Genomic DNA, 16,637 nt, shown 5'->3' with positions numbered 1-16,637 from the left:
ACTGCTACTGCTGTGACTGCAATTGAAACTACTTGCGACTGCGACTACTTGCAACTCCTTATGACTGCGACTACTTATGACTGTGACTACTCGTGGGTGTGACTACTTGTAACAGCAACTACAACGACTTGTGACTGCAACTCATTTTGAATGTGACTGCTTGCGACTGCGACAGTGACTAATCGTGACTGCAACTAATTTCGACTGCGACTACTTGCGGTTGCGACTGGTTGTGACCGTAACTAATTACGAGTGCGACTATTTTCAACTGCTACTGCAACTACTTGCGACTATGACTACTTTTGACTGCGACTACTTGTCACTGCAACTGTGACTACTTGCGTCTACGACTACTCGTGACTGCGATTGCGTTTACTTGTGACTGCGACTACGACTATTCTCGACTGCGACAACATAAAACTTTGACTACTTGGGACTGCGACTTGCAATTACGACTATTCGCAACTGTGACTACTTGTGACTGTGACCGCGACTACTTGCAACTGTAACTACTTGTGAGTTTTACTGCTACTACTTGCGCCTGGGACTGTGACTGTATGCGGCTTTGACTGCTACTATGTGCAACTGCTGTTACTACTACTCTGATTGCAATTGTGACTGCTACTTCTACTGCTAATGGTACTATTGCTACTACTACTACTACTATTACTAATACTAACTGCATTGCTACTACAACTACAGCTACCGCTACTACTACCACTGTTATTTATACTGCTGCTACTACTACTACTACTACTAATGCTACTACTACTGCTACTACTATCACTACTTTTACTACTACTACTAGTAATACTACCACTACTACTACTACTACTGTTACTATTGAACTACATCAAAAGAGTTTAAGTGGAACCATGTCGTCATAAGGACTTAACTGCAATATCTCAGGAATGGCTAAGGTTATTACTCTGAAACTTCAAAGACATTTCAGGGACAAACGAGGGGGGTTTTGATCTAAATTAAAAGAAACTGTGTGCCTCAAAGTGCTCAAAAGGTCGTATCTGCAATACTTTAGGAATAAGCATGGGCACTATTTTTGTTTTCTATTCTGTTTTCAAAGTACCTGCTTCTGTTCTGTTCATACAAACAAAACAGGAACAGAACATAAACAGATGATCGGTTTTTTATTTACCTGCTCTGTTCTGTTTTTGTTTTTATAACAGTTGTTTTGTTCTGTTTCTATTTTTTTTTCCTGCCTGTTTTCTTCTGTTCCTGATTTCATTTAGTGATACGAGAATGAAATATTCAGGAATTTTAAACTCACAAAATAGTGTTTTAAGTCATAATTTGAAATTGTGAGGAAGCGTGGTTACGCGCCATGCAGTTTTTGGAATTGGATCATCAATATAAAGTAAAATGATGGCACTCAGTGTGTCTAACATATCAAATAGTGTTGCTAGATCATTTCAGCAAGGCAGAATCAGAGCCTTGGAGTCAGATGAGAATAGGTATGTGCGTAAATGGGAGAACAGTAAAGGCGCAGTTTAGCACCACTAAATCAAACTTGTTTCTTACTGTATATTGTTCAGTCAATTTACCAGCAAAATTGCACAAATACCGTGAAGGTGAAGCAGGAAATAAACAATTTACTTATTACTGTATATCTTGGTTCTATTAGTAGTGCCTCTGCATCCTACATAACATGAGGAAGTAATCTGCACCTTTAACTGGGAGAGTTTTTTTTTACTTTTTTTTATGCTGCTAAATAATAGTGGCTTGTTATGATTACCATACTAACCAATACAACATAAATACTAAATATTAATTGCAAATTTTCTTAAATTCTTCGTCACAGAGGAATATATATGTATTGAAGTCTTTTCCATTAGAAATGTTTTTGCTAGTAAATCTTTATTACGTCAACATCATAAAAAAGCCAAATACTTTTTCTCATGTTAATAAACTATCTCTAAGTAAAACCAATGGTAACCCTTTTAAGGAAGAGCCTATAGCTGAAACAGTGGCGTAACTAGCTGATTTTCAAGAAGGGGACAAAGTTCTGTAAAGTTCTGATATACTTATTTCATTCAGTAGGATACCAATCTTCAGATAAATACGGGATTTCTTGCCATACACCGCAAGAAATTAAAAAAAAAAATTATCACCAAGCAGTATATCTGTCTCTTAAATGCCTATTAAAGACAAGCAAATTCCCGTAAAAATCAATATTATGCAGCGTAGGGTCTAAGTTCTTAGGAAACCATATTCGGGAACCGTTATTTTGCTTTTATTTGCCGACAGATTTTCTTGGTTTGTTGTGCCAACGAAACCGCCAAGAAGGAAATGTGTTTCTTTCCCCCTAGTTACACCACTGAGGTGAAAGAGGTCTAATATTTCGATAAACGATCAATTTTCAAAATGGTAGGCTTCTGGAAGGTGCTTCTAATTTTGTCAAAAATTCTAAAATCAACCCTTGTTTTAAGAAAAGCATGACGTCATGTTCCGATGACGACTTGGATGTTCCAAGCAAACATTCGAAGCTATCTCTCTAGGTAGGCCTACCCTACGGGAGAAAAGGAAGCAAAAAAAGTATCAGGTTCAATTTCTGTAAAGAGTCTCTAAAGGCTAATATTTGATATACACAAAGATAAAGTATATGCCGCTGGTGCAGCAAAAACAAACTCAGACCAATAAAAAATATATATATATATATATTAAGTCAGGCTGATTCTCCAAAGAATGCTCCAGATAGCAAAGTAAGTGACACATAGGGCATTCAAATGATTAAATCTGGAACAAGAAGGGCAGACATAGAATCATTTTTTTTTCCTTCGATCAAAGCAAGCTGCTCCGTGGAAGCTCTGCTGTAAAACAATGTTTAAGGACAAATTGCTACTTTTTGTGTTTGATTAGCCAGATAGAAAAACAACAGGGGGTTTGAAAGCACCATCCCGGGGAACCATCCGTCGTCACATAAGTGTTGCTACCAGAAAAAAAAATTTAGGCAGAAGGCTGCTTTAAGGTCTGCCTCTTGCGCTAGCTTGACTTTTGTCTGCTGGTCTGCAAAAGATGAAAAATGGGCAGAAACTGCAGCACTGCATTTCACATTTCAAGAGGCTTAAGTATTTCCTTACAGCTACTAACATCCTTTCGGCAATCCAAGTTGCAATCAGTATGTTTTCACTGACAGATAAGATGTGCTGCGTTGTGACTGCTTCTAGGAAAAATGTCACCAAAGCATGTATGCTATGGGCAATTTCTTTAACTTCTTGTTTTGCACATTGTCTTCATTTATCTGTAACACGCGCTCTTGGATTTTTTTCACCTTGAAACTTAGCCAATGACATCCCTGAAGAAGATTGCTTGGAATCCTCTGATGAAGTTTAAGACGGAGAACCAACTGGTGAAAATGATTCAGACGACTTTTCTGATTCCGAGTATTAAAACTCCGGAACTATAGATATGTTTGATGAAGAATCTGATGAAACTGATACAGTGTCTGTGGAAGGGTGGCAAAAGTAATGAAGAAGAAGTGTGTGGAGTTAAAAACGTATTTTATAACGAGCCAGCATTCTGAAATTACTCTTTTCCTAAAGGCAGCTTATCTGGATCCTTCAACATTTAAAAGGTTGTCACTTATGGATCACTCCAAGACCCCTCAATTGTGGACGCCATTACTGTTGGATAACCTAAGTAATGCTGTAGAAACAGCAAGAGCGCCCAGCCCAAATCGTCCACGTTATACAATTGAAGTCCTTTAGCCTTGAAGTGAGGAAAACTTGATCCCGTAGTTTTTGGACACAATAGATATCAAAACCGTAAGACGCACCTTCAGCTTCAGCAACTCTGTTTTAAATGCCATAAAATCGTTTGAAAAGAAACTCCTAGTCTATCTTTCAGAGCAACATAGAGCTTTCTAGTAATCAGTAATCTTTTATTGACAAAAACACATGACAAATAAATTTTTAAACTGGTCAACAGAGATCTGAGCTCGATGTGTCATCTATAAACAAACATAAGAAAATGCCGAAATCACAAATGATGGATATAAGAAAAAAGAGCACGCAAAACCTTAAATAACGAATGAAGTCTACCCCGCATGACAATATCATAATGTCAACTAGACTATTGCCAAATATTTATCAATCCCAACATCGAGACAAAGAACTATTTTTGAAATACGTTTTTTCAAAGAATATCTGCCGTTGAAACTTTGTAACATTTCTACTAAATTACGTTTATTTTCAATTTGAGGAATCTCATATCTGATTGAGAATCTAGCTCTTTCTGATTTAATTAATTAAAACAAACAAGTTTTTTAAACTGAAAGTAAGGAGCGACATTAAAAAATAAGAAGAACATAAATTATTCCGTATATTAAAGGGGCTGTCCCCTCCTCAACGCCTCGCTCTTTACGCTAAAGTTTTTTATTGTTTTAAAAAATAAAGTTGTGAGACAGAGTCAAACATTAGCGTAAAGAGCGAAGCGCTTAGGAGGGAACAGCCCCTTTCATATACGGAATAATTTCTGTTCGTTTTAAGTTTTAATGTCGCTCCTTACTTTCAGTTTAAAAAACTTTAGTTTTTTTATTTAATTTCTCATCGTTTTTTTAGTTAATGCAGCTTTTATTTTGGCTCTCCGTCATTGAATAAGTAAACAAAATTTGCATAAAAATTTTACTTTTCTTTTGCTAAATGGCTGTCTCTAAATTTGGTTATGACGTAATTTACAAACTAACTTACGTAACGAACTTCTATATTCGTATATTTTTCTTCTGGCAAAAAATACACAGTTGCAGATTTTTGCAGATATGAGCTTGAAACCTATGTTATAGGGTTTTCTGATACGCTGAATCTGACGGTTTGATTTTCATTAAAATTTTTTCACTTTTAGGGGATGTTTCCCCCTCTTTAAAAAATCAGGTAAGTTTTCTCAGGCTCGTAGCCTTTGATGAGTAATACTAAACTTAATAAAATTCATATATTTAGAATCAGCATTATAAACCCATTCTTTTGATACATTTATTGACATCAAAGTTCCGTTTTTAAAAGTTTCGCTTACTATTGAGCCGTATCGCTTGTTTTTTTTTATTGTTTTTTTATTACGTATATGATGGAGTTCTCCCCTTAGTCAATACCACGCTCTTTACGTTAAAAGCACAGTTCATATAATTATCCAGTAAGCTTATCGCAGATCATTTCTGGTCTTCGTTCTCGGTGCGAACAAAAAGCTCCTCCCACTTCTTTCTGCATTAGCGGGTTAGTGTGTTGATCGTCAATCACTGAGAAATGGTTACAACGTGCATTATTCGTAATTGCGAAAGCAGAAAAAAACTTGGTGAGCCAGCCAAGTGGTTTGCAAGTGTCCCATCTCACAGGTATGACTTAATTTATATACAAATTATGACTTAATCTATTATTTACTACAGTGGACTCAAATGATCGGCCTATGTAGGATTTTATAAAAAAGGGGGCGCGGGGGTTGATGAAATTTGTGAAAATAAGGAATTTGTTTCTTCTTCTAATAACTGGTGGAATAGGTGTGATGGTTTCAGGGGTGGATCCAGGATTTTTTAAGGGGGGCGCAAAATAGGGGGAGCCGATAAAATTACGTTAGGAGCAAGTTTAATTAATGGGAGCTTGCGTTAATTAGGTGAATTACACTGCTTTAGACTACTTTACGGGGGTAACCCTCGCCCCCCCCTCTAGATCCGCAACTGGATAGTTTATCATTTTTTTTACGTCGTGATATTTATTTTCTCAGATTGTAGTTCCTGTGATATTTGAAAAATCTAGTTACCTGTTTTGGCGGAGAGCCTAGATAAGACTAGTTTTGTTTTCAATCAATGTTTTTATATGAAATGGGCAGACCTTTCCTGAACTTTAAACAATAAACACCATTGTTTGAAAATCTTTGCACTTTCTGAATTTGGATAGCGATAAGGGTTCCTGATTGAGACCAATTTTAGGACTTGGGTTCTAATTATTATATAACAATGCGAAGCACCAAATATCATAATCAAATATCATCGCTTTATGGCATTGTTAAAATAAAACTTATTTTTTACTTGATTATCGACGTAAATTTATTCTTTGTCTTTCTTTCCATTCTTAAACCAATGTTATATTTACCTTTTGCATTATTACAACCCACTATATATACATTCATATAAATTTATATGCAGTGTTACCGCCATACCAATTATTCTCCTTTCCTTTTTTATTCTTTAATAATAATTTCTGGTCGTTTTGGGTTTGAATTATTGTAGGCTTCTATTTCTACTGATCTTAAGTTAAATATGGCCTTTACTTTTCTTTAAAAAAACTTTCTTTTTCGTAAAGTTTTCGTAGTATATATATATATATATATATATATATATATATATATATATATATATATATACATAGTTTATTTATAACTGTGTATATATATACACATGTATATATACACGTGTATATATGTTCGTGTATATATATATACACGAACAAAAATCACAACAAACAAGAGTTTGAGTATCGCCTCCTTCTCTCACTGTAAAAGTCTAAAACCTACTGCATCATTGGCGCTTTACAGAAAACCAATTTTATTACAAATATTTTCTTTTGTACTTAATATTAAAAAAAACATTAAAATTATAGTAAAATTTTGAACTGATGAGCTTTCAGCAGAATAATTGTACCAAACATATTTTGCAGGCAGACCCGCCACGCCTACCCTCTCCCCTAATGTGCAAATCTATAGCGCAAATTTATTTCTAAAGTAACGAACAAACTAAAAAAAAAAACCGATGTGTTCTCGAATTTTACACAGCGTAAACTTGAGTGAGTGCCGCATAATACAAAAGTACCAAAATACCTTACCCCTACGGAAATTAAAAAATAAATCTAAAATTGCTTATGGTGTAGTGGCTTAGCACCACGGTTTATAGACAGTAAGCTTATCGCAGATCATTTGTGGTCTTCGGTCTCGGTGCGAACAAAAAGCTCCTCCCACTTATTTCTGCCTTAGCGGATTAGTCTGTTATCGTCAATCACTGAGAAATGGTTACCAAGTGCATTATTCGTAATTGCGAAAGCAGAAAAAAACTTGGTGAGCCAGCCAAGCGGTTTGCAAGTGTCCCATCTCACAGGTATGAATTAATTTATATACAAATTATGACTTAATCTATTATTAACGTGGACTCAACTGATCGGCCTATGTAGGATTTTATAAAAAAGGGGGCGGGGGGGTTGATGAAATTTGTGAAAATAAGGAATTTTTTCTTCTTCTAATAACTGGTGAAATAGGTGTGATGGTTTCGGGGGTGGATCCAGGATTTTTTTTTGGGGGGGGGGGGCGCAAAATAGGTTGATCTGACAAACTTACGTTAGGAGCAAGTTTAATTAACGCAAACTTGCGTTAATTAGGCAAATTACACTACTTTAGACTACTTTACGGGGTAACCCTCGCCCCCCTCTGGATCCGCAACTGGATAGTTTATCATTTTTTTTCCCGTCGTGATATTTATTTTCTCAGATAATAATCTCAGATCATAATCAAATGTCATCGCTTTATGGCATTGTTCAAATAAAACTTATTTTTTACTTGATTATCGTCGTAAATTTATTCCTTGTCTTTCTTCCCATTCTTAAACCAATGTTATATTTACCTTTTGCATTATTACAGCCCACTATATATATATTCATATAAATTTATATGCAGTGTTACCTCCATACCAATTATTCTCCTTTGATTTTTTATTCTTTAATAATAATTTCTGGTCGTTTTGAGTTTGAATTATTGTAGGCTTCTATTTCTACTGATCTTAAGTTTAATATGGCCTTTACTTTTCTTTAAAAAAAACTTTCTTTTTCGTAAAGTTTTCGTAGTATATATATATATATATATATATATATATATATATATATATATATATATATATATATATATATATATATATATATATATATATATATATATATATATATATATATATATATATATATATATATATATATATATATATATATATATATATATATATATATATATATATATATATATATATATATATATATATATATATATATATATATATATATATATATATATATATATATATATATATTTATATTTATATCGGCGCATACAAACAGCTCCTCTCATTTGATCTGCCATCAGCGGTCCAAAATATATATATTATATATATATATATATATATATATATATATATATATATATATATATATATATATATATATATATATATATATATATATATATATATATATATATATATATATATATATACATAGAAAATGTCCTGAAAGACATTTTCAGGAAGAATTTTTTTCTGGCGGGGGGGGGGGCTGGAGGAGGGGGTTACTCGGGAAAATCTTTCCGTGGAGGATGTTTCTTTGGGGTAAGGGACATTTCTATGAAGGGGGCGCCGGATCTCCAAGCATTATTTAAAAAACGATCAGAAATTAAATTTAAAAAAACAAGTTTTTCTAACTGAAAGTAAAGAGTAACATTAGAACTTAAAATGAACAGAAATTATAACGTATATGAGAGGGATCTCCCTCAAGTCCCAATACCTCGCTCTTTACGCTACGGTTTTTTTTAGTACTTTCAAAAGAGCTATCTATTCTAATTAAACGGCCTTTGTGATTCAGGGGTTTGTGAATTAAAAAAATTTAACTTTTAACCACAGTTCATATAATTATCCAGTATGATCATTCCCTATCTCACCCATTATAAAAACCCGGACCGGGGTGCGAGTGCTCCGGAGAACGTTTTTGCAGATAGAAACATAGGCGTTATCAGATCTTTTCGCGGGTAGACAAGTTAGATTTCTCTTGGACGCGAAACTTGGCTTCAACGTTGGAACACTAATTTTGAAGAAACTAATTTTAAATTAATTTATTCCAATACATACATGAAAATCGGTAGTTAGTAGTGTAATGCTATTATTAGATGTTTTTAGGAATTAAAAATAGGTTTCGAAGTCTCAAGTTGGTTTCAAAGGCGTCATCGTGAACTTTTTTGGAACTTTTCAAATTTTGGGTCCTTGATGATGCATTACTTATCTCACCTCTGATTTCTAACATTTCACTTCTCAGTTCTTGTTTTTCTGATCGAATTTTTGTCACAGATAATAATATTTGTTGCGAGGCTTTGAATTGATTCGTGTATCGTTGCACTATCAGTGGATTCACGAGTGGATTCTAGATCCATAAGTCGTTTCTTAGTTTTCCCCATTTAAATTGTTAGAGCAATTTAGAAAAAGAAAAACAGCCGAGGACACAACCACACTAATAGCAATTAGTTTATAACGTCACAACAGGTGTATAATTCAATTATATTTAAGTTGTTATATCCATAATCAATTAGTTGTTAATCCATTATCAATTCTGTCCATTTAAGTTGTAAGACCAAATTAGCACCATCCAAGGAGATAATCACATTAATAGCATCTAATTTAATACATCACAACAGGTGAATAATTCACTTATATTTTAACGGGCTCGCATGAAACGATGTTATTCGGCTGAGAGCATTGAATGAACTCCAGGACCGTAAGCTTTTTCTTTTTTTAATTAGTGTGCATAAATAAAGTAATGCAAATTTATGTAAATTCTGGGAGGGGCGGGGGGAAAGTGCATTTTTTTTATTAACACCTTTGAAATATTATTAGATCTAGAGTTTCCGAAGTGGAATGGGCTTGACTGAGAAATAAAATTATCACTCTTAGATTGAGTACGCTTATTCTTTGGTAATGGGCCAGAAAAACGTGCCTACATAATATAAGTTAGGCCCGCTCGTATTTTTGAAACAAAAGTTTGAAGTGGTAACAATTTCTATAATAGAGAAAGTGTATTGGTTAGAGAAAGTAATTTCTGCTGCAGAGCAACAGAAATTTTCGAAATAAATTATTAAAAAGTGTAATTTCCCTTATATTTACGTCCCTTTGAAAACTGTTTAAGAGAAGAAAAATCTGAAAGAAAGTATTGAATAGATTCGGTGGATGGCCTTGAACAGTATTTTTTAACGCGAAGCACCGCAAAAATATGTGAAGCACCCTTAAACCATTAATCTTTCTTTTGATCTATCTCTTGGACACACTTTCTAGGAAATAAATAATCTTTAAGGTTGTTTTATGCTGCAAGGCAACGAAAAATTTGAATTGGAAGTAAGAAGTGTCTTTTTCCCGTGCATTTTTCTTCTTTTGTACTTTTGTTTAAGATGGCTTCCGAATATCAGGATGTAGGAAGGGACAAAATATGGTCTGGAAGGGGGAGACTTCCCCTTCCCAAAGCAACTATGGGCTCTGCTTAAACACTGAGTTGACTCTAAGATGACTGCATAAATTGATGACAAAAACTATTTTATTATCGAACTGTCTCAAATAACTATTATGCATTCCCTGGAAGTTCGAGGCGACGCTGTATAAACGTAATAGCCCATTTTTGGAAAAAAGCAACGGGAAAATGGAAGAAAATAGCCACAAAGAAAAAAAGGATGGCGATATATGTGTGCTTAGACAGTTTTTGCCCTTCATTAGAAAAACTTTTTTTGCGGAAAAAGTGCTGCAATAGTACAAAGTTTTCTTAAAAGTGTTACTGCCACTGAAGAGAACTACATCGGCAGGTTGGAACCCTGACAAGAAGTTAATAAGAGGCTAAAATTTAATGTTTTCAAATCGGAGAACTACTCATTTTCTGGACTCAAAACAGAGACATGTTTCTGGAGCTGTCGAAAATCACTCTAAAGCATCTTAGCATACCTATTACTAATGTGTCGAGCAAACCGGCATTTTTATCACCGATTATTTCACACAAAAGCAGTATGCCCGGACTATGTCTAAAACGCGGGAAAAGCGTATGTTTCGAGTGATAAACTTTAAGGCTTGAATAAGTGACCCTATTATTAACTTTTTGATGATAAACCAAAACTTATCGACTACAAACTTTTTTTTCTTTAAGCTTCAAGTGTTCAAAAAAGAGACTTTTAAACAGCCATATCCTCACAGCCAGGTTTGCTTTCCAACACGCTAAAATGACACTGGTTTCAGTCTACGCTCCGATAAATGACGCAGATAGCGGAATCAAAGATGAATTTTACCGTACATTGAAAGATGTGATAAACTTCGGCACGACATCATGTGTGTTCTCGGAGACCTTAATGCCAAAGTTGGCGACGACACAGAATGCACATCCAGCGTTATAGGGAGGCATGGCGTCGACAACCTAAATCCAGCGTTATCAGGAGGCATGGCGTCGATAAACTGAATCAAAACGGCTCCCTATCAGTCGATCTTGCTATTGAAGACGGGTTGTTGATCGGTGGAACGTAATTTTTACATAAAAACATTCACAAATACACTGGGACGTCCCCGTACCACATAACCAAAAATCAGATAGATCATATTCTTTGGAGTAAAGCTTGAAGAAAAAGTATCGTAGATGTAAGAATCATGAGAAGTGCTGACTTAAGTTCAGACCATGAACTAATTATCGCCAAGGTCAAGATCAAACTTGCAGCTCAGAAACGAAGGAGACATACTCAGACGATATTTGATGTGGACATGCTGAACGAAGCCGCAACGAAGAGAAAGTTTTGTCTATCTCTCAAAAATCGCTTTGAAGTACTGGCAAATCACAACACCGAAGAAGCAGGAAGCGTTGAATCTATATGGACTGCATTCTCGTCTGCCTATGTAGAATCTGTGAAAGAGATCCTAGGTGTCCGAAAGGGGCCTAACGAAAGATGGGTTTCTGGTGAAATATGGAAGACCATAGCTGAACGCACCGTCTTAAAGACACAGAAGAAATAGTGCACAAGGTAATCACCAAGATCGCCTCTCATTGCTGTACTTTAAGAAGCCCAAGAAGTTAAGAACAAGACACGAATTGACAAGCGTAAATTCATCGATGCCAAAGCTGAACAAAAGAGGAAGCTGCCAAAAAAAATGCCGAAAGTCCATTGAAGACAGTAAAAGTAACCTCCTAACTTTTGAAGAGCAGATTAAGGAACGTTGTGCAGAACATTTTGACAATTTTCTTAATTGACCTAGACCACCTCAGACACACCATATCCCAGAAGTACCTTAATTCGATTTAAGCATTAACCTAGACCCAATCTCTCCCACTGAGATCTTAAATTCCGCCAAGAAGTTAATAATGGCAAGTCACGTGGTGCTGATGGCATCGCTGCTGAAATAATAAAAGTTTCATTTGGCATATGACCGACAGTTTGGCCCACCCTTTTCAAAACCGTCTGGGAAACGAAAAGAGTTCCCAAAGATTGGAGCAAAGGCATTATGGTAAATCTATTTAAGAAAGGAGATGCCAAGTCCTGCGGAAACTGGAGAGGGATCGCCCTTTCATCTGTAGCTGCTAAGTTGTTCAGTCTGATACTATTAAACGGAAGCATCAGTCATATCGACCAAAACCTCCGCGAGGAACAAAGTGGTTGTAGACCTAGGAGAGCGTGCGCTGACCTTATCTTCATTGTGCGAAGGCTGATTGAAGAGAGCAATGAACGGAGGGGGAAATTCCTGATCTTATTCATAGACTTTGGAAAAGCATTCGATTCAATCGATCGAGGAACCCTGTGGAAGATTTTATCCCACTATGTATTGCCAGAGAAAATAGTAAATCTCATCATGGCCTTGTACGAAGAAACAGAATTCTGCGTTTGTACCAGTACTAGTGATGCAAGACGGTTCAAAATCGATTCGGTGGTTAAGCAGGAATGCGTGTTGTCTCTCCTCCTGTTCATCATTGTCATCGACCTCATTCTCTGAAGTGCCAACGGCAAAGGGCTTAGAAGCTCAAGACAACTGTCAGATGTAGAATTTGCTGACGACCTAACCCTCCTAAATGAAGACAAGGCTAGCCTGCAAGAATTCTTTAACCGTGTAATAGACTGAGCTGAAAAAGGGGGACTACATGTTAACGTAAAGAAGATGAAATCTATGGCTGTTTGCGACGATCAACCTCTCGAGATATACCATAAGGGCGAAAGAGTCGAGCAAGTATCATGCTTTCGTGACCTTGGCAGTATAGTTGAAGAGAGGGGCAACATAGCTAAAGAGATCCAGACCAGAATTGGGATGGCACAGACTGCCTTGAATCGGCTTTCATTTATATTGAAATCTCCAAAATTCTCATTAAGGCTAAAAATGAGACTCTTCAACAGCAACGTGATGAGCATAATGTTTTACTCATGTGAAGCCCGGAAACTCGACAAAGCTCTAGAGAAACATCTGCTAACCTTTGAGAATTACTGTCTCGGACGATTGTTGCACGTCCGCTGGTACCACCGAGTTATCAACGAACAAATACGATCCCGCACCATGCAACTACCCGTCACAGAAGTAATCAAGCATAGACGCTGATGCTTTCTTGGTCACGGATTACGCACGCCGGACAGTAGATTACTGAAGATGACGTTCCAATGGAATCCAAGGGGCTCAAGATGCAGAGGCAGGCCGATGAATACTCTACGCTGGACGTACGAAAAAGAATGAGCAACAATAAACACTGCTATTGTGCCAGACTGGGCGGATGTATTAGCCGCTGCCAAGCTTTGAGAAGAATGGACGAGTCTCACTAATGCCCTATGCACCCTGGATGGCATTGGAGGAACTAAGGTATAAAGCGTTTTAAATAAAAACAGCTGTTTTCTGTTTTTACTAAAAAACAGAAAAGAAACAGAAACAGGTCTTCTGTTTTTGTTGACGTTTTCTGTTTCTGTTCTATTCAATCCAAGCCCTATTTTTTTTCTGTTTCTCCAAAAAAATAGAACATTGCCCGTGCTTATTCAGTGACTGCTAATGGTATTAAGTTGAAACTTTCTGAAAATACTAAGGGGGATATTGAACTGAATCACAATACGCTATGTGCGTTCAGGTTTTCAAAAAGCGTATCTACAAAATCACAGGAACAACTAAGGGGATTCAGTTGGGACTTCCGGGGAATGTTGAGAGGAATGTTGCATTAAGTTGAAAGACACTATATGCATCCATGTTGTCCAAATCACAGGAACGACTAAGGGGATTCAGTTGGAACTTCCAGGGAATGTTGAGAAGGATGTTGCATTAAGTTGAAAGACACTATATGCATCCATGTTGTTAAAAAGTTGTATATGCGATATTTCCGAGACAGTAACAATTAAGGGTATTAAGCTGAAATTTACAGAGGCTGATGTCGAGAGGGTTGTTGAGCTTAATCATAAGATACTATTTGCATTCCATTTATCTAAAGGGCATATCTGCAATATCTCAGGAATGGCTTAGAATGTTAAACTCAAACTGTAAGGTAGTATCAGTTGGAATGTTGAACTAAATCAAAAGACACAACTTACTTACAGGGGTGGATCCAGAATTTTCTTAGGGGGGGGGGGCAAAATAGGTTGATCGGTTAAAAAAATTAGGGGGGCGCAAAATAGGTTTATCTGATAAACTTGCGTTAAGAGCAAGTTTAATTAATGCAAACTTGGGTTAATTAAATAAATTACACTAATTTAGACTAAGCTAGGGAGGCGCCCCCTCGGCCCCCTGGATCCGCCACAGCTTACTTACTTAGATTTAGGTCTTCCCTCGCTGGCCAGCGCATAAGGCGACAATGGTGCCTCTCCATGACGACCTCTCTTGTACTTTTGACCAAATTTCTTCGAGCGACGATCTCAAAAGCGCAGCATCCTTCTCAAGGAATTTGCCTATTGTTGTCTTTTGTCGCCCACGTCTTCTGATACCAGAAGGAACCCAAAACCACACGTCGTGGGGTAGGCGGCCCTCACCCATCCGCACCATGTGACCCCAATATTGCCATCGGTTAGTCAAAATTCTATCGATCACGAGCGGCTGCTTTGTCTTTTCACGTATAGAAAAAAGACAACGTGCGTCCATATTTTCAAAAGGATATATCAGAAGAATCTCCAAAACTACTAACGGTATTAAGTAGAGATTTTCAAGGAATGCTGAGGGGGATGCTGAACTAGATCAAAAGACCCTATGCGCATCCAGGTAGTCAAAATGGGGGGGGGGTGTAATGTCTCAGAGACGGATAAGAGTATTAAGATGGAACTACGCAGGAAAGGTTAAGGGTATTTATCTGAACCTTCAAAAAATGCTGAGAGGGTTATGGAACTCAACTGAAAGACATTATATGCGTCCAGGTTGTCAGAATTACAAGCAAACGCTCACGTCGAAGTCGCAAACACAAGAGTTTAAAGAGTCAGTTATAAAGAGAGCTGGGCGATTCCTCTGATTTGTTTTTATTTCCTTACTCTTTTTCAGTTCATATGTAATCTTTTGAATGTTCTCCCAGGAGGATTTTTTCGAGTATAATATTTAGAAATTACTATTAAATCAAAAGCTCAGTTCCAGAACTGTCCTAAACCTTTATTTCAAGTTGAACGAAATCTATGCAACAATTATATTGAAAACAATCAAAAGTAGTGCTCAGATCACTTTATGCCACCCAAGAATTTAAATAAATTTTATTTAATCGTCTTTATCCATATTTGTTATCCTTACGTTTGATGGGATTATTTACTTTAATTTCAGTTTGTTTTTTGTTTCATTTATTCTTCGATAGTAATTTCTTGTCCTTTTTAATTTAAGTTATACTAGGACTTCATTTTTGCTCGTCTTAAGTTTAATATCGCTGTTTACTTTTCTTTGGAAACGTTCTTTCTTTGGAATTCTTTTTTCTTAATAAAATATATATGGAGAGTCTAATAGCTTGAAATTTATTCAAATTATTATGGAGTGTTGTCCCTATTCCATTTACCCATTCAAATTATATATCTAACTACGACTGTGGAACACATGCAGAATCTGTTCTGATATTGGACGACCGCTATATGAGGTCTAACGTTTTTTTTCGTTTTTGTTTTTTTTGTGAATGGTACATCAAGACATTCTTTAGAATAGTTTTCATTTTTTTTTACTTTTATTGAAAATATAGGAAGTATAAATTCTTTGATAAGTTTTGAATTTCAATCAAAAATATTAATTGTTTTTACGGATGGATTAGATTTAAACGTAAAAGTGTTATTTATCGTTGCAGATATCAAAGTTGAAGATGCTAGCTTATGCACACGGTATAAGGGATCAAAATGTGAAAATTTTTGCCCCAAAGAAATTGATCCTGTCTGTGGATCAGATGCAAGGACATATCCAAATCTATGCCTTCTTCAGGTAGAACATTGCTTACGAGGAATAAGACTGTCTCATAATGGACCATGCATGAATCGAAGCAAGTTACTTACAGATGACTGCCCGGAAGAGTGTGCCACCTCCAAAAAGCCAGATCCTGTATGTGCCTCCAATGGGAATGTTTATGCCTCTGTTTGTGAAATGAAACAGCAGACGTGTGGGTAAGATGTACTATTGTTTTCTTGAGATTTCAAAATTGGTAAAGGCGTTGAACAATGACTGCTTTCCAAATCGAAAATTGCTTTGATACGGGAGAAAAACGGGATGGAAGAACCATTTTAACTTTTGGAAAGATGTTGTCAAGCTCTTATCCCCATCACAACCCGCTTTTATACGGTGCTTTCTTGCAAGATTTGGAAATGATTGTGTTACGTGATTTGAATCTAAGGGCATACATCTATCATCTGATTAGGCCCTGTGAAGTAATTTCTAAATTCCGACATCCCCTACTTCTCTCCTCGCAGCGCTT

The 16,637-nt window shown here is 36.2% G+C and overlaps 1 protein-coding gene across 1 annotated transcript in view; it reads left to right on the top strand.

Moving 5' to 3' along the window:
- The window catches only part of LOC148946970 (uncharacterized), a 268,849-nt gene that overhangs the window by 34,893 nt on the left and 217,319 nt on the right, over nucleotides 1-16,637 (top strand). The window contains exon 3 of the mRNA XM_089096472.1: nucleotides 16,020-16,329. Coding sequence (XP_088952598.1) covers nucleotides 16,020-16,329 — 310 coding nt within the window. The remainder of the gene's footprint in view (nucleotides 1-16,019; nucleotides 16,330-16,637) is intronic.

Source organism: Artemia sp. Qi Xiang Cuo, chromosome 11 (assembly GCF_049724085.1).
Source record: "Artemia sp. Qi Xiang Cuo chromosome 11, ASM4972408v1, whole genome shotgun sequence".
Taxonomy (NCBI): domain Eukaryota; kingdom Metazoa; phylum Arthropoda; class Branchiopoda; order Anostraca; family Artemiidae; genus Artemia; species Artemia sp. Qi Xiang Cuo.
Note: the sequence above shows the minus strand (reverse complement) of the source record. Positions and strands in the feature narration are given on the sequence as shown.